We start from the raw sequence: 23,001 nt of genomic DNA, 5'->3' as shown, positions 1-23,001 counted from the left end.
GGTACACAGTAGAAATATAATGAATCAATCCTGAACATGAACACAAGCAGGAGCACATATTCTCTGAAAATGTTTGCAAATTCCCGAACTTACCTTCACATACTATGTACTTGAGAATTCCACAACTTACTCAAAATGTACAACTTTCTCAAACTTCAAAAGTTTTGAAAACGTACACCTTCTGACAAATTCAGAAGTTTCTCAAAATCTGCAAATATTGCAAAATGCACAACTTTTGAAAAAAATGCACAACTTTTGGGAAAAAAATCTGCACAACTTTTTCCCATTTGAAAGAACAGAAAAACAAATTGCAAATTAGAACGGGAGTGTGATAAACTGGGCTTCGAAATAAAGTTTGGAGAATTTCAGCAAGTTCAAACATCCCTGGGTCTATCCATAAGTTTGTGTTATGTCTATGCAACCAAAATAATGATATGCATGGGAGAATTTCTAATTATAGGCAGCTGAATAAAATGTGAGTTAATTAAAGGCCATATCTACCATAGAGACTTGTCTATTCTTTAATACTTTCTAGTCAATAGATGTCCTCTGCTGTTCAACTCGGGCTTCAGCAAAATCACAAAACATTTTGAGACTGAAGAATTGAGATTTGAAGAAAAGTCAAACATCCCTGGTTCTTTCATCACTAAGTTTATATAATGTCTATACACTGAAAATAATTATCTAGAAGGGAGTATCATTAATTACAGTTACATACAATTGAATAAAATGTAAGTTAAGCAAAGGCCAATTTTACTAAATACTGTTGTCTATTATTTATTTATTTTCTGTCTTTTAGGTGTCCTCTGCTGTTCAACTCAGGCTTCAGCAAAATAACATAACATTTTGGGAAGAAGATGCAACCAAGCAGTCCAGTGCTGGACGTTAAGATGGAGAAGATCTCCACAGCCACCATATATTTCCCCTTGGTACTCAAGTAGGTTGGAACAAAGGACAGCCACACACTGCAGAAGACTAACATGCTGAAGGTGATAAATTTGGCTTCATTAAAACTGTCTGGTAATTTCCTGGCTGGGAAAGCCACAGTAAAGCTGAGAATGGCCAGGAAACCCATAAAGCCCAGGACGGAGTAAAACATAATAGCTGAACCTTCATTACATTCCAGTACAATTTCTTTTGTCATTGAGTGCATGTCAGAGTCTGGAAATGGGGGAGAAGTTGCCAGCCAAACCATACAATTTGTGGCTTGAATAAATGAGCAGCAAAGTACAATGGAGTAAGACAATTGTTTTCCCACCCATTTCCTCATCTTGGAGCCAGGTTTGGTTGCCATGAAAGCTAGAACCACAATGCTGGTTTTGGCCAATATGCAAGAAACGGCCACTGAGAAGATCATGCCGAAAGCAGTTTGTCGAAGGAGGCATGACAGCTTTTCAGGTTGTCCCATGAATAAGAAGACACAAAGGAAGGAGAACAGGAGGGAGATGAGCAGAGTGTAGCTGAGGTTCCGGTTGTTGGCTTTGACTATGGGAGTCTCCTTATGCTTCATGAAGATTCCCAGCACCAGAACTGGGACGGAAGAAAAGGAGAGAGCAAAACTGGCTAACGTGATCCCCAAAGATTCTCCATAAGACAAAAAGGTTATTTCTTTTGGAACACATCCATCCTTGTTATTATTTGGATACTGATCTCCAGGGCATTCGACACAGTAATCCATGTCTGAAATAGAAAATATATGTTTTCTTTACATGGAAGCCCTGGATGTTGCGTCTGCTTGAAGTAACAACAAAAAGAAAACCTTGAATGTTTGCTGATATGACACTAAAAGTCATGGCTGTAACCTTCCCAAGTCAAGAAACCATATTCAACTATGATACAGAAATGCTGCCTCTCTTGGTCCCAATGACAAAGGGATGCTCATCTCCATCTATAAAGATACTGTATCTTCAATCACCGATGAGCAGTTAATATAGTCACCGTGATCTCTAGATATGCTGAAACCCTCGCCTGTGTCCCAACCCACAATGATGTTAGGGGGTATAACCAAGAACACATTTATTTCAGTGGTGATGTTTAACAGTATCCTTTTACCTGCAGGGTTGAAAAAAATCTGTCAATTTTGCTTTCCCCACATTCAACCTTTCTTTGTTTTGATAATCTAGAGTCCATCAAATTTATGAAGAAATTTGTGAAGAGAGGGCCATGTTGTATCTGCCTGCCACGTTGCCATGAAAATGAAGGGCTTGTCAGGAAAAAAAAAGATTTGACAATCCCGATCTAGGAAGGAACATAATTGAATATAGACGAACTGAGTCAGTGTGGTGTAGTGGCTAAGGTGTTGTACTGGAAGCTGGAAGATCAAGGTTCTAGTCCTCAGTCGGCCATGGAAACCCACTGGGTGACTTTGGGCCAGCCACAGTCTCTCAGCCCAACCTACCTCACAGGGTTGTTATTGTGAGGATAAAATGGAGAGGAGGAGGATTATGTATGCCTCCTGGGGTTCCTTGGATGAAAAAAAGTGGGATAGAAATATAATAAATAAATAAATAAATAAATTCAAACACAGCCTTTTCAGAGCTAAGCACTCAAACACTCTGATTGCATGGGACATAGGTCAGTTTGACTTTTGCACACATAAGATTGTGTTTTTTAAATAATAATAATAATAATAATAATAATAATAATAATAATAATAATGTTATTATATTTATGATTAAATATGTTGATTTTGAGAAGTTCTTATAAATAATAAATAAAAAAGACCAAACATCCCTACATATCAGTGTCCTCCCAACAATTTAAATAACATTTAAACATCTGCTGCACACATAGCAAATCATTTTTATATACTTTATAAACTCTGTAGAAATTATTTCCTACCCTTCTGGTTTGAAATCTTCCCTTCTGGACATTCCTGGCAATCATAACAGCAAAATGGCTTCCCTTCCCTCTTTTTTTTACTATAACCAAAATGGCAATCCTTGGTACACACAGAGAGGGGTTGTGCCTGCCCATAAGGGAAAGAAAGGAACAGTTTCTCATTGGTTTATCCACACATCAACAGGTACAAAAGACATTGATGCTTGTATGGTAAAATGGGTTTGTCTTTCGAGAAAAGTGCCCTTTCCCCACATCCCATCCATGTGGCCGTGGGGAGGCTATTGCAGGTGTGTGTGTGTGGGGGGGGGGAAAGAGCCGTGCCTCCTCATCATTGGAGGAGGCTGTATGGTGCCACTGATTGAGGGTGGGGTGGCAGCACCAATATTAGGTGGCCGCGCCCAACCCTCCAGCCTCTTCTGGATCACGACTGAAAGAGTAGGACATCGGTTGGTGTAGGAGAAGGAACCACGTGCTCCATTAAGTGATGACAGGTGATGCCTGAGGCCTTCTACTGAGGGTTCTTGTGGCCCCAGTGGGGGATAAAGGTTACCTGTGAGACCAACTCACCTCACTTTAGGTGAGCGACACAGGAAGGCCCGGGGGGAGGGAGCAACACGGGAAGGCTTCCCCTCCCCAAAAGGGGGAGGCCTGTGGGTGGTGATCAAGCAGATGCCACTCATCAGGAATAGAATGTTTCACTCTTTAAAATGCCTGCTGGTTGCCGGCATAGTTAGGGCCTGCCCAGTGCTTCCTTTGCAGATCTTAATAAATGTGGCCGCTAATATGAAACCATATATACTGGTTTATAATAATAATACCAATACTAGTTACAGCTTGTAGTGTTGGAACCTCTGCCGTCAGTCCAGTAAGTTCTTGGAAATTGCATTGAGTGCCTCAAAGCTTAGTCCAGTACCTTATCAATTTAGAATTGATTCAAGGTTATTGTTGTTATTATTATTTTCGGATATGTTTATATTCTTTATATATTTGTTCAGGTTTTTTTTGACACAGCTTGCTTCTTCTTCCTCCCATTTCTGTCTTTCAAAATTTAGTTTTAACCCTGTGATTCCCTTTGCTTGGTCAATAAAGTAATATTGCTCAACCCCCTCCCCCAGCCAAATTATGGGATAGCATTGGTCAGGTCCTCTGCTCTTCAAAATAAATACAACACAAAGCATTTTAAGATTCGTCTTAGACCCTGTATGCTTCCCATCACAAAGGGAATAGTTGTGCAGGAAGATGACTTAGATCAGTGCAATGACAGTCAATCTCCCCTGGTTTGGCCCTGAGGGACAGCTGTTTCTGTGTTTGAAAACTGAATGAAATTTTGAACATTCAGAAAACATTAGTGTTGTGAAATGGACCTCACCTGGTTGAACCTGCTGGGCCAAATAATGCCGTCATTGTGAATAGTGAACCTCTTCTTGTGGGGAGACTGTGGGTTCACCATTCCAACTTTGACTCTATGAAAAGACTGGTTTGGGAATGTGACCCAGTTGATAATATCAAATCCAGCTACTAATTCCCCATTTTGGTCAAAGGAAACATCTTCTCCAGCACTATTGTTGAATGAGACACTTCTCAGAAATGACTGCAACTAAATTAGCATAGGAAAGAGACAAAATTCATGAGATTAAAGAGCTGTTTGAACATGATCCAATGATATACTGAAGGCAATCTATTACATCAGTCAGATGAGGACATTACCTGCCATGGCTGTTGATTCAAAAGGTCCCATTTTATGCCATCCACCATTCCTCTGTGCTTGAGTTTGGAGGAATGCATGGCATGCAAAGCATGTGCCACGGCATAGGCAGCATTGTAGACACTGTAACTATGGCCACTCATGCTCATTTCAAAAACAGACCCGGGAAGAGTCTCCAGCTTTTCCTCCCCAGTGCAGAATCCCCCAGCTTCCTTGTCTAAGGAAGGATGGGGTAAAGAACAGTTGAATGCCTCTTCCCAGAAAACCTTGAAAAATCCATCTTCTTTTTCCAAGATTGGATTTCTCATGAGAAGGAATTCCTGGAATCCTAAAAGATCCTTTGAGTGAACTGCAAAAGATATAGCACCATGGATGAAATTTATATCCCAACTCCTTTGAAAGGAAAATGAGGTGAAATCCACCTGGGCTGTCATAATCCAGATTTTGGCTTTCATTGACAATGGTATATCCTCCATTTCAGTGATCTTGGGTAGTATTCTCATTATCATCATGGTATGCACTTCACCATGCAAAATCACAGCATTGGCAGAGCTTGCCATTATAACGTTGCATGTATCAAAACCTTCTTCCACCATTGCATCATAGTTATCAGAAAAAGTTAGTTTAGGAATTCTTTCTATAAAATCAAAGCAAATTCCACTCTGAGCAAATGTGGGAAGAACATTCTCTACAAATCTCTCTGAATTCTCATCCTCCTGAGATAAAACCCCTATCCATGTCCATCTGAAATGCAGCAGTAAATGGAGAATCCCATCATATTGATGATCTCCATCTGGGAACATCCAGCTAAAGAAAACATTTTGGATATTGTTATTCCTCATGGGAGAAGAGCCATAGGTGAGCTAAAGATAATTGAGAGAGAGGGAAAGAAGAAAACTGACATTGTTCCATCTGTTATCTTTTAATTAAGCTGTGTATTAAACAGGAGGATTTAATATGTTCTTGTAATGGATATTCAGTGGTGCAGCTTTGGAGCATATTTTGGGAGCTGTGACTTGGCACAGATGTGACTTCACAGCATCTTTGGCCCAGATGGCTTTGAGATATAGAGCTTCATCCCACGTACCTGTTTCCCTCGAATTGTCCCCTACAGCACTAAGCTGTTGCTGTTGTTGTTGTTGCTGTTGCTACTGGGCGGCTAGATCCTTTGCATACTAGGAAATGGCTTTAAGGGGGGAAATGTAAAAAAATCATTAAAAAATCAATGGATGACCCAATCTGATTCAAATTTGGTATGCTTAAAGCTCTCCTAAATATCTATTACTGTGCCAATTTTGATATATTTATATTTAAAGCTTACACATATGTAAGCGTTTGTTTATTTTTTCTTCAAATCGTGCTCCTGCGCCCCAGTGGCCGCTCGGAAAACAACAAATGATACGCTTGAAAACTAGTAACAAAATATTGCACTTCTTTAGGTTAAGAAGCACAATTAAAGCAGGGTGCATGGGAGTACTTCACAATAAAAGCAGATTATAAGCTGGAAAACTTCGGAGTCCTTTGCATGCAATTCACAGTGATTGCACAGTATAACGCTGGTGTGATAAAGCTCATAGTCAGTGGAAGTGTGTGGAAGTGCATATGGACTAGCTGGTGGAAGATCCATACCTTAGGGCTCCATGCTGTGAACTAAAGCAGGAAGGAGTTGCACTGCTGTGAACTTTAACGCCAACATGAAATGGTATCAATAACTGCATTGGGAAGTACTGCAGCCCTACTGCAGTAGCATTTCATGTCTTCAAGGCTCAGATTGGCAAGCTCTCTCAACCTCTGTCCAATATGTGCTGGATCTTCAAGGTAGTTTCTTGTACCTCTGTTTCCAGTCTCTGTATGAAGTCATCAGGGAGGTGAGTGGCACTCCATAATCAGCCAGACTAGCCTCACCCTTGGTGCTTCATCTATAGTGGCACCATTCCTCAGCTTCCTCCTGTTCCTCCTCCTCTTCCTCCTTCTCATCCTCCTCCCACTACCAAGCTACACCAGAAAAAAATCATTTTTCAGGCCCTGCACTCAGTTCGCCATTCTATCACCTTCTGTTCGTCTCTTTTTGCTACTTTTTCAGCAACAGAAACTGCTAATTGCAAAAGGGCCATTCTTCCCTTTGTCTGCACCAGAGGAGACAGGAGTTAATTAGTGTCTTCCCAAGTTCACTCTCCCAAGTTTTAATCTGGGAGAAATTACTTTCTAAGATTTTTAGTGGTTTTTTTTTTAAAAATCAGACTTCTATTATGAGGCTAGGCAAGAGATTTTCCTTGCTTCCCATATCCCTCAGGCTGCCTAAACTAAACAAGCCTTAAAAAATCCTATGCCTTGAGTAATTCTTTTTGATAGTGTGTTGCTTGGGTTTTAGATGCTACTGAAGAAAAAAAATCAATAGAAAATAGATACTTACACACCACGAACAACAACAACAACAAGTAAATAAAACAACAACTAGGTATAAACAGAACCAGCTAGCCTAAATAGACTGTGTTCCTAATTTATACAGGTCCCTTATTCAATCTCTTATTGAGCCTCGTGAGGCTCTGCAGCTGAAACTCTCCCCACGGCCTGAGTTCGATCCCAGCAGAAGCTGGTTTCAGGCAGCCGGGTTGGGTCGACTCAGCCTTCCATCCTCCCGAGGTCAGTAAAATGACTACACAGTTAGCTGGGGGAAAGGTAATAACGGCCGGGGAAGGCAACGGCAAACCACCCCGCTATAAGGCCTGCCAAGAAAACATTAGCGAAAGCTGGCGTCCCTCCAAGAGTCAGTAATGACTCAGTGCTTGCACGAGAGGTTCCTTTCCTTTCCTTCCTATTCAAGCAATGCAGCACATTCATTGGTCCAGATTTTTCAGTCAGTTCTCTAGTTCCAGCTGGTCTGAAACTTCCTTTTCTACAGGATTCCAGCATTCTTCTCTTTCCCTCCTCTCTATTTCTTCTTCTGTCTGCTTCTTCTTTTTTCTGCCCTTCTGCATTTCTGCCTTTGGCTCAGATCCTCCATGCTTTCATCTTACCTGTGGCATCTTGTATAATGACAGGAGAGTTGCCATGTGGAAACAGAATTCATAGTTAGGGCCCCCAAGGACTGCTACTGGAATATTCTCAACATCACATTTGTAGTTCGGGATGAATCTGCCTCGTCTGGAGAGAAGTTCCAATGAGGCAAGATAGGTCCAGCTTGCACTGAAATCACCATTGTAGATGTGGAAGCCCAGGCTGACGTTGGGTAAGATTTGGTGGTCTCCGTTGATCTCATTTATAGCAAATGCCAAGGCCACGATGTGCTGGTAGAGGTGCATAATAAGCCTGGAGGGAAAGCCATATACAGTACAGCAGTGTATCTTCTTCAGATCAAGCCAATAAATTCAGTTCATTCAATGATCAAAATGCCTGGCAACTCAAGGCAAGAGTTAAGGCTGTTTCATGTTGCCTCATACTCCAGAAAGACACAAAATGGGAATCTATTTCCCATCAAAATGGGAATCTGCTCTGCACACCCCTATAAGCCACTTTAATTACCATGACAGTTTGTTTAAAATTATTGCTGTGTAAAAAACTAAATCCTTCTGCATTCCTTTAAACCATTCTAATTCACTTTATTACAAAAGGAATTGCTTTTGAAAAGTAATTTAAAAGGAGAGAAAATTTTAGAGAAGTCCTTATGGGATGAGACCAAGGATCTTGTGCTTGAGGTGGCTGAGGAGAATGTGCAACTGTTCTGTACTTCTGCAAACAACTCATCCAGCAATTTGTAGCCTTTTCAACTTCCAACGCATTAATTAAGGCTCAGGAGAAGACATAATGAGGTAATTCTTCTGATAGTGCTTTTTCAGACGAGGAAGTGCAGGCAGCCTGGGAGGCTGCAGAGCGTTGGAGGGCAGGGTAATAGAAAAGGGAAAACACACACACACCAACACATACACACACCACCACTACCACCAATGGGCACCTCACAATGATTAGGTAAAGCACCAGAGGAAATTTATAATAAATTCTAAAATGACCTCTAAGACTGAGTCAGAACAATTGAAGTCTCTTTCATGGAGGATTAAAAAAAACTTTTAGGAAAATAGAAGACAGTTTGGGGCACAGCACTAGCTTCACGTTTTCCCTGGAGTTGGACAGAACGCTGCCCTCTTCACATCTGGCAGGACCCACAATACTGCTTTCATACCACTTTCACAGTGTTATAGCCTGCTTGGTGTAGATGATGTGTCAATGGGCCCCAGCAGTTGTCGGTGCACTGTTGTGAACTGCCCAGAGAGCTTCGGCTGTGGGGCGGTATATAAATGTAAATAAATAAATAAATAAATAAATAAATAAATAAATAAAGAAGAAGAAGAAGAAGAAGAAGAAGAAGAAGAAGAAGAAGAAGAAGAAGAAGAAGCAGCCGCATGGCAGTTATAGGAATATATTCATTACAGTGTAATGATAAAATGAAAATACCAAACTACTTACATATGATCATCAGAAAGTTCCAGTGATGGATGGTTTTTAAAGGTTATGGTATTTGAAGATATAAAGACCTGAGACATAATGCCAGCAATGATGACATTCCCTGACTGATAATATTTGTGAAGAATAGAAAGAGGTTCCCCAGTGGAACAATGAACAATGGGTTGCTTGCCTAGCACCTTGGGCAGCAGAACTAATATCAGAAGTAAGACCACCTTGCAAAAAGTGAGCTTCATTTTACTCACTCTCTCTCTCTCTCTCTCTCACACACACACTTCCAACATTGTTTTTCAACTGTCCATGAATAGCAAAGCTCCATAACAATGGCTATATATTTGGCTGATCCCAATTAAGAACTCTGAGGTGTACAGAAGCAGGAATCAGAGCACGGTGTGACTATGGACTAGGCTCTGAATGGTTGTCTTCAGTCTTGGTTAATATTTTTGCTCCTGCCTACTAGAGCTCCCTGAGGATGGGGTGAAGTAATAGATGCAATTATGTTGAATTTGATAATAACAGGGGAGTTAATCACATAGTCAGAATGGTAGATTTTCTCTGACATTGATTTCAGTGGGGTTGAGGAGTCCTTCCAGGTTTCAGTCAGAACCAGCCAGAACTCTAAAGGAGTTGCCCAAGATGCTGAACCTTAGGTTCAGGACCTTGGATATCTCCTTTAGAGTTTTGGCTGGTTCTGAATGAAACCAAGAATGGAATCACAGCCCCACTGATATCCTAGCCACCAACTTTTATTGCATAGGGTTGTACCTTTATACTAACCTTAAGGGGTATAATCCGGCCAAATGAATGACATTGTACATACTGATTTTTCTACATTTTTTTTTTTAAAAAACTCCACCTTTCTACAAACCTTCCTCTTTATCTCAACCTTGCTCCATTGCCATGGAACTCCCTCCTCTCTTTTATTTTCATCCTCCATCTCCCCTGTGAAGCTCACCACCAAGCTATAGAAGCTCCATTCACATGAACAAGGACCTAGAAGTAAACTTCTACTGACACACTGCAAGCTGGCGTGTGGGTTGCATGTTAGAATGCTCTCTTACATAATAATTTTTCAGGAATCTTTAATGAAATCAAATGAGATGCCAGATATTTACTTTCTGAGCAATATCTAACCTTTGACTGGGTTACCTTTAACTGTAGGTGTCTCTTAATCGCTACATGATTTGCTTTCAGGCTGTATGTTACAGGCATAACATTGTACAATTTCTCCTTTTCATCTTCAGCAGGAGAGGCTGTGAATGTGTTGAACCAGTGCCTGGCTGCGACAATGGACTGGATGAGGGCTAATAAACTGAAACTCAGTCCAGACAAGACTGAGATGCTGTTAGTAGGTGATTCTGCTGACAGGATGGGGGGTGTTCTACCGGTTCTGGATGGGATTGCACTCACCCTGAAGGAGCAGGTTCGTAGCTTGGGGGTTCTTTTAGATCCATCATTGTCACTTGAGGCGCAGGTGATCTCAGTGGCACGGAGTTCCTTCTACAAACTCTGGTTGGTGGCCAAGCTACACTCCTATCTGGAGAGGGATAACCTGACTTCAGTTGTCCATGCTCTGGTAACCTCCAAGTTAGATTGCTACAATGCACTCTACGTAGGGCTGCTTTTGAAGATGGTTTGGAAGCTGCAGCTCGTGCAAAATGCAGCACCCAGATTGATTTCGGGAACCAGAAGGTTCGACCATATAACACCTGCTCTGGTCCGCTTGCACTGGCTGCCTGTATGTTTCCGAGCCCAATTCAAGGTGCTGGTTTTGACTTATAAAGCCTTACATGGCTTGGGGCCACAATACCTGTCGGAACGCCTCTCCCAACGTGAATATACCCAGTCACTACGTTCAACATCTAAGGTCCTCCTCCAGGTGCCTACTCCGAGAGAGGCTCGGAGTATGGAAATAAGGGACAGGGCCTTTTCAGTGGTGGCCCCCCAGACTATGGAATGATCTCCCTGATGAGGCTCACCTGGCACCATCGCTGCTATCTTTCCGGCGCCAGGTTAAGACTTTCCTCTTTGCCCAGGCATACGGCGGCACATCTTAATCACCCACATGTTTATTTTAACAGTTTTTAATGCTTCATATATGTATGTTCTGAGTTTTAGAATTTTAAATTTTGTATACTTGTTTTTATCTCATTTTAGAATTTCTGTAAACATCCCAGAGAGCTCTTGCTATGGGGGGGGGGGGGCGGTATATAAATGTAATAAATAAATAAATAAATAAATACGTTGACCTGTATTATAAAGGTGACAGAGACCCTTTCTGTGTTCACATTTCATTTTACTTGAATTTGCAATTAATTATGTTCATTTCATTATACTTGACCTTTTGATATTAAATACAGGGTTTTATAGTACATTGTTATAGAAGGTAGCCTGTGTGTGTGTTTTAGAGCTTTATGGACATAAATAAATCCAATTTTGAAATACAGTGAAAAGTGTTGTTATTCATGGAATTTGCAAATCAAGAGTTTTCCAATGAAGTGTGTTTCATGAGAAGCAGTGAACAGGAAAGCAGTCAAAAAGAGATGACAACCTAACTCTTGACTTTGGTTTATATATGTAAGGTTATATTTTAAATGCTTTTAGTTTTTGTAAACCACAAGGAGAGTTTAAACTATTAGGTGGTGTAGACATTAATACATGAAATGAAAATAATAATAATAATAATAATAATAATAATAATAATAATAACAGACAAGTTTAAGTTCTCCATTTGCCTATCTATAAAATTATTTTCATTCATCTCCCTCAAGTCATTTGCACATCACTCTCACCCTATTAAAGTGTATTGTCTTTATTTAGAAGACATCTGTATTTCTGAGAGCTTGGGTTATGTAAGTGTTAGTGACACTAAGGCAGGATCTACGCTACTGCTTTATTAGAATATTGGAGTGCATGGATAACAATTGGGACCTAAGGACACATTCCATATACTGCTTTCAAAGTGCCATATCCTCCAGGGTGTAGATCTGGCCTTAGACACTTTAAGTGAAAGAGGAAATAGGCAGTGGGAAGGAGACGTGGGACAGAGGTGCACAGAAATACAGGTGAATCAACTCTGCTATTCTGTGATTCTATGATTCTATGAACTTACTCTGCCATAAGCTTTAAATGAACTGTCTGGGCATGGTCAGAAGTATCATCTCAAATTCAGCAATATGATTGTGGGATTTGTAGTAGCTATAGACCCTGTTCAGATGAAACGCTAAGCCATGGCAGTTAAGCATTTTGAGCTAAACATTATGGTTTAGCATGTCAAGCGAACCATGACTTATAGACTGTCCTATAGTTGCAAGTAAAAGAAACACCCCCTTTGCAACCACAGAGCTTTTAGGAGGATATTCTTATTATTTTTTAAAAAGTTTCCATTTATTTCTGTTATATAGATAGATAGATAGATAGATAGATAGATGATAGATAGATAGATGATAGATAGATATAATGGGAATTATTAAAAATAGGTGATCTATTTCCAAACTCTCACCACCAGTCTCTAAAGTGGAGAAAGCAAGGTCTGAGGGATTTCATTAGTTTGATAGGTATTTCTCTCTTCACTCAATAATGAAATGATCAGTTCTCAACAATGAAATGGTCACTTTCGTCAATGCTCAGAACAGTTCCAGAGTGATTAGGACTTATGGTTGAGGTTGGGGAAGTCCTCTGTGCCACACTCAATAGGCCTATTCAGAAGACACCTTAAACCCTGCTGATTAAGGCTTTTGATTCAGCAGAAAGGTTGAAGGTGTTCTGTGTTGCTAAACACTGCTCACTCACTAACCACTGTTGGACTGTCTGCAGCAGGGTCAGTGGCTCAAACCATAGCATAAAGTTCTGTGTGGAACAGCATGGCTTGTGGTTAGTGTTAACTCCAGAGAACTACAGTTTTGCTAACCACATTGCCTGAAGTGTTGTTTGAATAGGCCCATTCTAACATTTCCCTTTGATGTGGTAGTTATGAGGAAATGGGCAGGTTCATCACCTGGCTGTAGAAGTGCTATGTAAGATATGTGGAACAAATGTGATAAGTTATGGTATGTATTGGAAGAGGAACAAAGAAAGATGTTTGAGCATAATGTTTCAATTCACAAATCACTCAAAAATTCTGCTGTTCACAATCCCAAACTTGAACAAAATGATGAGAAAATGTTCTCTGAAAATGTTTGAAATTCCTCAACTTGTGTTTGCAAAATCTGTACTTGAAATTTCCACAACTTTCTCAAAATCCACAAATTCTGACATATGCAAAACTTTCTCAAAACATGTAAATGTTGAAGAATGCACAACATTTCAGAATGAACTGAAAAACAGATCAGAAAACTGGTTGCAAATAAGAATGGGAGTGAGCTGAATAGAGATATGAAAAAAGTCAAACATCTCTGGTTCTCTCATTGCTAAGTTCATGTAATGTCTATACTCAGAAAATATTTATATGGCAGGGAGTATCATTAATTTCTAATTGCATACAGTTGAATAAAATGTGAGTTAAACCACGGCAAAATTTACCAGATACAGTTATCTAGTATTTAATTATTTCTGTTTGTGAGTGCAGGAGGGAGCGCGGAAGAAAGACACAAATATCAGAGCTTGGGTAAACTAGGGCCTCTTTATTAAATAATGCTGTATCTATCCCTCCCTGGATCTGCACATGAAGGTATGGGAATTACAACCTTAATTCAGGCTGCTTTCCTGTCTTTAAGGGCAAGTCACTCTCAAAGCAAGGAGTCGGAAATCCCAGCTCCTTGCTTATATGACACTATGTAAGTGTAGGAGACCATGCCATGACACCCCTGCCCACTGCCATATGGGACAGTGAATAGGTGAAGACAGTGTGGTTTCCAAAGGCACACCATATCCTGACACGTGAGCTGCATAACCCCAGAGGAGCAGGTCCTCCGATTATGCCGATCACCCCTAAATGGGTACCAGAGTGCTCACCATCCCTAGCTAAACAGCACAATTCCTGCCGCAAATTAACCTATTAACACCACCAGTATGAAGTAGGCAAAAACCACATATGGAAAAAAATCCTACTTAGCCCTCCCTCCAAAGGGAGCGACTGGCTAATCCCAAACTGGAACAAAATGGGTGGGTGGGAGCCGAAAACGAAAGAGGCCAAGCCTTGGGCAGGCCCACCTTTTATAGGCGCGGCCACACCCTGATGCACGAGGCTCACATTTGGAGCCTCATAAGCCTCTTTATAGGCGCTGCACCACCCCATCACAACGGCTGCTTCCTGCCAAAACCGTTAGGTTGGGTGGGAAGCAGATTTTTTAGCTGTCCTCTGCTGTTCAACTCAGGCTTCAGCAAAATGACATAACATTTTGGGAAGAAAATACAGCCAAGTAATCCAGCACTGGAAGCTAAGATGGAGAAGATCTCCACAGCCACCATATATTTCCCCTTGGTACTCAAGTAGGTTGGAACAAAGGACAGCCACACACTGCAGAAGACCAACATGCTGAAAGAAATGAATTTGGCTTCATTAAAACTGTCTGGTAATTTCCTGGCTAGGAAAGCGACACTGAAGCTGAGAATGGCCAGGAAACCCATAAAGCCCAGGACAGAGTAAAACATGAGCGTTGAACCTTCATTACATTCCAGTACAATTTCTTTTGTCATTGAGTGCATGTCAAAGTGAGGAAATGGGGGAGAGATTGACAGCCACATGCAACAAATCATGACTTGAATGAGAGAGCATAAAAGAACAATGTAGCTAGCCAGTTGTTTCCCCACACATCTCCTCATCTTGGAGCCAGGTTTGGTGGCCATGAAAGCGAGAACCACAATGGTGGTTTTGGCCAATATGCAAGAAATGGCAACTGAGAAGATCATGCCGAAAGCAGTTTGTCGAAGGAGGCATGGCAGCTTTTCCGGTTGTCCCATGAATAAGAAGACACAAAGGAAGGAGAGCAGGAGGGAGGTGAGGAGAGTGTAGCTGAGGTTCCGGTTGTTGGCTTTGACTATGGGAGTCTCCTTGTGCTTCATGAAGATTCCCAGCACCAGAGTTGTGATGAAGGACAAGGAGAGAGCAGAAGTGGCTAAAATGATCCCCAAAGGTTCTCCATAAGACAAGTAGCTTATTTTTTTCACGTCACACCCGTCCTTGTTATTATTTGGATACTGATCTCCAGGGCATTCGACACAGTAATCCATGTCTGAAAAAGAAAACATATATTTCCTGTATGTGGAAGCCCTGTATGTTGCGTCTGCTGGAAATAACAACATTAAGAAAGCCTTGAACGATGGTTGTTTTGACTCTGAAAGTCAGGGCTGAGTTCTTCCAAAGTCATTTTTTTTTACAAGAATCCATATGCAACTAGGTCATGGCCCCAATTAAATCATTAAAGATACTGTGGCCTCATCTACACCAAGCAGGATATAGCACTATGAAAGCGGTATGAAAATGGTATATAAAAGGCAGGAGCCATACCAAACAGGATATAGTGGTATGAAGGTAGTATATAGTATATGTCAATTGGCCCCAACAGTTGTCAGTGCACTTCAATACCACTATAAAGCAGTAGTGTGGATCCTGCCTCCATATACTGCTTTCATATCAGTTTCATAGTGCATTATTCTGCTTGGTGTAGATGAGGCAACCATCTTCAATCACAGTTAAAACAGACACCATCATCTCTATATATGCTGAAATCCTCCCCTGTGTCACAACCCACAGTGATATTAAGGGGTGTGTGTAAAATTAAGAACATATTTATCTCAGTGGAGATATTAGGTAGCACACAGAAGAACTCAGATTTTTAAGAGCTAAGCAAACAAACTCTGTTTGCATATGTCAGTTTCACTTTCTGCCACACTGATTTAAAAAACAAACAAACCTTCTTTCCATTAAACAGTATTTATGATTAAATCTGTGGATTTTCAAACGTTCTTAACACAAAAAAGAAAAAAGGAAAGAAAAACGGACCAAACTCATTGCTACTTATCTGCCTCATCCCATCAATTTAAAGAACATTTAAACTTCTGTTGTGCACACAGCCGATCATTTGTATATGGCTTGTCTCCTACCCTTCTGGTTTGAAATCTTTCCTTCTGGACATGGTTCGCATCTATAACAGCAGAATGGCTTCCCTTCCTCCTTCCTTTTACTGTAACCTAAATGGCATTTCTCATTACATAGAGAGAGGGGTTGTGCCTGCCCATAAAGGAAAGAACAGAATAGTGACTTATCCAGAAATCATGCAGAAATGACATTGAAGCTGGTTTTGCATAATGGTTTTTTCTTTCAAAAGAACTCTTAATGTAACAATTGTAACAAGTGTTGGAAACTCTGTCATCAGCCCAGTGACTTTGTAGTTATGATCTAGCTCTTGGAAATTGTATTGACTGCCTCAATTTTGAACATATTCTAACATGTTATTTTCAAATATTTTACTATCCTTGATATATTTGTTCAGGGTTCCTTTGAAACAGTTTGCTGCTGCTTCATCCCATTTCTGTCTTTTAAAATTTACTTTTCACCCTGTGATTCCCTTTGCTTGGTTAGGAAAGTAATGTTGCTTCATTCCTCCCACCCGCCTAGCTATGGGAGAGCCTTGGTCAGGTCCTGAGCTCTTCCAAATAAATCCAACACAAAGGTTTTTAAGATTCGTCTTAGCCCTTGTAAGCTTCCTAACACAAATTAATAGTTGTGCAGGAAGATGACTTAGATCAGTGCAATGACAGTCAATCTCCTCTGGTTTGGCCCTGAGGGACAGCTGTTTCTGTGTTTGAAAACTGAATGAAATTTTGAACATTCAGAAAATAACTAGATCAGTACCTGGTTGAACCTGCTGGGCCAAATAATGCCATCATCATGAATGGTGAATCTCTTCTTGTGGGGAGCCTGTGGGTTCACCATTCCAACTTTAACTCTATGAAAAGATTGATTTGGGAATGTGACCCAGTTGATAATATCAAATCCAGCTACTAATTCCCCATTTTGGTCAAAGGAAACATCTTCTCCAGCACTATTGTTGAATGAGACACTTCTCAGAAATGACTGGATCTAAATTAGCATAGGAAAGAGACAAATTCCATGAGATGAAGCAGCTTTCCTAACATGATCCAATGATATACTGAAGGCAATCCATTACATTTTAAATGGCATTTATAATAGAGATCCAATATGTTTTATTATAAGACATAACCAAACTGTATTGAAATTTTCCACTCAAATAAGAGTACACATATCATCCAATCTGATCTAAGTACAAGACTATCTGGTGGGTGGGGGACGCTTGGTTTTATAACCGCAATGCATGAATCCCTGCTAACAGGGGTACTCTGAAATTATGGTATTAGGGAGCAGAAGGCTGCTTCCCTCCTCTTCCCATTCATCATTTTTTTCTCCAACTGATGCTCAGATACACTCAACATTCTATGAAAACTACTGAGCATACTCAGTATCTTGTTATATTATTATTTTTATAGAATTTTAATGACTATAATATTTATGTAAACATAGGGGAGTCCTTTCATGTGCTGTAAAACCACAAATGTCTGTGTGAGGTCCTTTTTCATTAACCTAATCATAGGGTTCATCTACACCAAGCAGAATATTCCACTATGGAAGTGGTATAAAAGTAGTATATAAAAGACAGGAGACACTCTACTGCTTTATAGTGGTATTGAAGTGCACTGCAGGATCTACACTACTGCTTTGTCATGGTATTGAAGTGCACTTACAATTGTTGTGGCCCCTGACACATCTACCACAAGCAGGATATAACACTATGAAAGTGGTATGAGTGTGGTATATGGTATGTGTCATAGGCCCCAACAGTTGTCATTGCTATTAAGCAGTAGTGTGGTGTCTGCCTTTTATGAACTTCTTTCAAAGTGCAATATCTTGCTTGGTGTAGATGAATCCATAGTTAGAGGACTGCCCAACTTCTCCAGGCTACATAGAGAGAAAGATTTCTGTCCAGTCAAAGACCATTTGTTGCAACAATAGATACGGTGAAATCTTCTGCATCTGTCAGATGGGGACATTACCTGCCATGGCTGTTGATTCAAAAGGTCCCATTTTATGCCATCCACCATTCCTCTGTGCTTGAGTTTGGAGGAATACATGGCATGCAAAGCATGTGCCACGGCATAGGCAGCATTGTAGACACTGTAACTATGGCCACTCATGCTCATTTCAAAAACCGACCCGGGAAGAGTCTCCAGCTTTTCCTCCCCAGTGCAGAATCCCCCAGCTTCCTTGTCTAAGGAAGGATGGGGTAAAGAACAGTTGAATGCCTCTTCCCAGAAAGCCTTGATAAATCCATCTTCTTTTTCCAAGATTGGATTCCTCATCAAAAGGAATTCCTGGAATCCTAAAATATCCTTTGAGTGAACTGCAAAGGATACAGCACCATGGATGAAATTTATGTCCCAATTCTTTTGAAAGGAAAATGAGGTGAAATCCACCTGGGCTGTCATAATCCAGACTTTGGCCTTCATTGACAATGGTATATCCTCCATTTCAGTGATCTTGGGTAGCATTCTCATTATTATCATGGTATGCACTTCACCATGCAAAATCACAATGTTGGCAGAGCTGGTCAATACACTGATGCTCATTTCAAAACCTTCCTCCACCATTGCATCGTAGTCATTGGAAGATGTTAGTTTTGGAAATTTTTCTATAAAATCAAAGCAAATTCCATTCTTAGCAAATGTGGGAAGAACATTCTCTACAAATCTCTCTGAATTCTCATCCTCCTGAGACAAAACCCCTATCCACGTCCATCTGAAATGAAGCAGTAAATGCAGAATCCCATCATATTGATGATTTCCATCTGGGAACATCCAGCTGAAGAAAACATTTTGGATATTGTTATTCCTCATAGGAGAAGAGCCATAGGTGAGCTAAAGAGAGGGAGAGAAGAAAACTGACATAATTCCATATGTTACCTCTTAATCAAGTAGTATATTAAACAGGAGGATTTAATATGTTCTTGTAAGGGATATTCAGTGGTGCAGCTTTGAAGCATATTTTGGGAGCTGGGACTTCACAGCATCTTTGTCCCAGATGGCATTGAGATATAGGGCTCATCTACACACAGCAGGATATTGCACCATGAAAGTAGGATGAAAGTGGTATATAAAAGGCAGGCGCCACACTACTGCTTTATAGCGGTATCGGAGTGCACTGCAAGACATAAACTACTGCTTAATAGTGGTAATGAAGTGCACTGACTACTGTTGGGGCCCATGTCACATCTACACCAAGCAGGATAGAACATTATGAAAGTGGTATGAAAGTGGTATGGTATGTGTCAATGAGCCCAAACAGTTGTCAGTGCACTTCATTACCACTATAAAGCAGTAGTGTGGCTCCTGCCTTTTATACTTTCATACTACTTTCTTTGTGCAGTGTCCTGCTTGGTATAGATGAGCACATAGTCAGCAGAAGTGTATGGCAAACTTGCAGTGCATATGGGACTAGCTGGTGGATGATCCATGCCATTGGGCTCCATACTGTTTGCTAAAGCAGAAAGGAGTTGCACTGCTGTGAACTTTAATTCCAACTTGAAATGGTATCAGTTACTGCATTGGGATGAACTGCAACCCCACTGCAGTAGCATTTCATGACTTTAAGGCTCAGACTGGCAAGCTCTCTCAAGCTATGACCAACATGTGCTAGACCTCCAAGCTTAAAGTAGTTTCTTGTTCCTCTGTTTCCAGTCTCTGTATGAAGTCATCAGGGAGGTGAGTGACACTCCATCATCAGCTGCAGATGTGTGCCAGACTAGCCACACACTTGGTGTATCGTCTATGGTGACACCAATCCTCAGCTTTCACCACCACCACCACCACTCTTCCTCCTCCTCCTCCTCCCACCACCAACCTGAACCTGTTTTTAAATTCCATTTTTCAGGCCCTGCAGTCATTCTCCACTCTATTTTATTACCTTCTGTTCCGTTTGTCATTGGCCTACCATCTACTGCAAAAGGGCCTTTCTTCCCGACATTTGCACCAGAGTAGATCAGGGTTAATCAGCATCTCTCAGTTTAGACCTGGGTGCAATGGCTTTTCTTTCTATGCTTTTTTAAAAAAAATTGGTAGTGATTTTTTTTATATCAAACTTCTGTCATGAGGCTATGCAAGGGACTCTCCTTGTTTCCTGTCTGGAATTCTCTGCAAGCTCATTATGCCCTTTGGTTTAAAAGACAACAACCATAGTGACAACATTTAATATTTCTTCAGTGAAGGCAGAACAGTAAATACTTAAGCTCACCCTTAGTGTTGTTATATGTCCGAAGAAGCAGAACAATAAATACTTTCCCCCCCATTTTTTGGTGAGCATATTTGGTGTTGCAAGTACTCCATTCACCATGGTGCCACCTGATCTAAGAAGTTAATCCCTATCAGGTGACTTTCCTTACTATAGCTCATTTCCAGCTCATTTACTGGGACTTGGCAGACCTCATGGGCTGGAGACATCCTGTCCTGTGAGTGGAAGGGAAATAGTGTGACCACAATCGTCTTTGCGCTTTCCTTCCTGTAGCCTTTCCCACTGCCAATATGCAGAAATCTTTAAACAAACAAACAAAAAGCCTTTGGCTACATACACTAAACAGGGCTTAACAATTTCTGGACCTTGGGTAATTCTATTTGGTAGTGTGGTGCTTGGCTTTTAGTTGTGCAGAGGGTAAATCCAAAGAACTGCAAGTCCACAAATGGTTAAATTACACAGTGTAAGTGATAGTGAAGAAAGATTTCAATAGAAAATAGATACCCACGTTACAAAAAACGTCGTCATCATCATCATCATCAACAACAACAACAATGGGTAAATAAAACAACAACCAGGGATAGACACACCCAGCTATCCTAAATAGACTGTGACCCAATTTTATACAGGTCCCTTATTCAAGCAATATCTCACTAGCATTGGTCCAGCTTTTTAATCATTTCTCCATTTCCAGCAGCTCTGAACCTTCATTTTCTCTACGATTCTAGCATTCTTTCCTTTTTCTTCCTCTCTGTTTCTTCTTTTGTCTGCTTCTTTCTGTCTTCTGATCTTTTACATTTCTGTCTTTGGCTCAGATCCTCCATACTTTCATATTACCTGTGGCATCTTGTACAATGACAGGACAGTGGCCATGTGGAAACAGAATTCATAGTTAGGGCCCCCAATGACTGCTACTGGGATATTCTCAACATCACACTTGTAGTTTGGGATGAATCTGCCTCGTCTGGAGAGAAGTTCCAATGAGGCAAGATAGGTCCAGCTTGCACTGAAATCACCATTATAGATGTGGAAGCCCAGGCTGACGTTCGGTAACATCTGGGGCTTTTTATTGATCTCATTTATAGCAAATGCCAAGGCCAAAATGTGCTGGTAAAGATGCATAATAAGCCTGGAGGAAAAGCCATATACAGTACAACTTTTTCAAAACAAGCCATTCCCTTCAGTTCATTCCTATGTATATTCAATTATCAAAATGCCCAGCAGTTTAAGGCAAGAATCAAGGTTGTTTCATGTTGGCTCAAACTCCAGAAAGACAGGAAATGGGAATCTAAGGCAGAGAATGGGGAAGACACAGTGTCTTGGAACATTCATGAAAGAATGCCCCATGTTTTTCTGGTCCTGTGCTATCTTATGAATCCTCTGAGCCCTACTGAGCCCTATTGCTAGAGGAATCCTGTGAGTTGTCCCATGACCTTTTGTTGCACAGATCCATATTAATAAGGTACATGCATATGAATGAGTACATATGTCGCTTTATGTTTGGAAGGACTTACTTCTGAGAATTACAAAATACTCTATCCCTTTCCCTTACTATCACTCTTCATCCGTGATAGATGTGTAAAGCACAGTATTTCATCAGCCTGCAAAATATTTTCCTGCCAACCCTCCCCCACTGTCAGATTTCTGACAGGAGCCCTGGGCATTTTTGAAGTACAGGATAACAAGTTTCCATTGACCTAAATGGCAACATGACACCTAATTAAAACAAACAAACCACAGAGTCAATAGCAATGAAATTTAGCCTATTTAGGAGATACCCACAATTCTATATTTATCCAACCTTTCTCAGCTCTCTAACGTCTTTCTCATCTTGTCAAATGGCCTTTATTTTTACATTGTGAAAACTACTAAGTCACTATAATTATTGTAACACTTTGTTTAAAATTAGTGCTGTGCCAATCATCATCATCATCATCATCCTTCTCCATTCTTTAAACCAGTCTAATTCACGTTATTACAAAAGGAATTGCTTTTGAAAAGAAATGTAAAGGAGAAGAACATTTTGGAGAAATCTTTACGATTTGAGATGAAGGATCTTGAGCGTAACTTGCTGCTGAGGTGGCTGAGGGGAATGTGCAACAGTTCTATACTTCTGCAACCAACTCTTCATCAGCTTGCAGCCTTCTCAGCTTCCAACACTTCAAAGGAAGCTCAGAAGAAATATAATGAGGTAATCCCTCTAATAGTCCTTTTTTTACACCAGGAAGTGCAGGTAGCCCAGGAGGCTGCAGAGCATTAAAAAAATGTGTGATAGAAATGGAAACTGCACACAAACACAAAGAGCACAAATGATCACATCACAGTGATTAGGTAATCTCAAAAATGGTGCCAAATTAAGTTCATAAGAAAATCTAAGAGGACCTCTAAAAATGAATCAGGAAAAATGAATCAACACACACATATTTGTTTGAATTGATGAACATATAAACTCACACAGAAGAATCAGGGCCTCACACTGATTTCAGGCTTCAGAAAATCAGCACATGGGCCTGCCTCAATCCCCATGTGAAATGGAAAGAAACAAAGAAACCAGGGATTCTTGCATGTCCTTTTCCCAACACACACACACACACACACACACACACACACACACACACACACACAAATACACACACAGACACACAGGAGCAATAATTGGGGGCCTGTTAGAAGTTGAGATCCACCTACTGTAGATCTCAACATCTAACAGAATGCCCACACCAGTGGAGTAATGGGGAATTCCTTATTGCAGATG

General features: G+C 40.6%; 2 protein-coding genes across 2 annotated transcripts; both read right to left on the bottom strand.

The window, feature by feature from the left end:
• Window positions 1-781: 781 nt before the first annotated feature.
• LOC134405785 (vomeronasal type-2 receptor 26-like) lies at window positions 782-7,848 on the bottom strand. The gene is made up of 5 exons (XM_063137039.1): window positions 7,564-7,848; window positions 4,549-5,409; window positions 4,211-4,438; window positions 2,842-2,968; window positions 782-1,680 (listed from the first exon to the last, which is right to left on the bottom strand). Exons 1-5 carry the CDS (start codon window positions 7,846-7,848, stop codon window positions 782-784), a joined length of 2,400 nt encoding a protein of 799 aa, XP_062993109.1.
• Window positions 7,849-14,239: 6,391 nt separating this feature from the next.
• Window positions 14,240-21,368, bottom strand: LOC134405784 (vomeronasal type-2 receptor 26-like). The gene is made up of 5 exons (XM_063137038.1): window positions 21,084-21,368; window positions 18,017-18,877; window positions 16,800-17,027; window positions 16,049-16,175; window positions 14,240-15,177 (listed from the first exon to the last, which is right to left on the bottom strand). The coding sequence occupies exons 1-5, from the start codon at window positions 21,366-21,368 to the stop codon at window positions 14,240-14,242; spliced, it is 2,439 nt and encodes an 812-aa protein (XP_062993108.1).
• Between the last annotated feature and the right edge of the window lie 1,633 nt (window positions 21,369-23,001).

Source organism: Elgaria multicarinata, chromosome 11 (genome assembly GCF_023053635.1).
Source record: "Elgaria multicarinata webbii isolate HBS135686 ecotype San Diego chromosome 11, rElgMul1.1.pri, whole genome shotgun sequence".
Taxonomy (NCBI): domain Eukaryota; kingdom Metazoa; phylum Chordata; class Lepidosauria; order Squamata; family Anguidae; genus Elgaria; species Elgaria multicarinata.
This window is presented reverse-complemented; position numbering and strand designations above follow the sequence as displayed.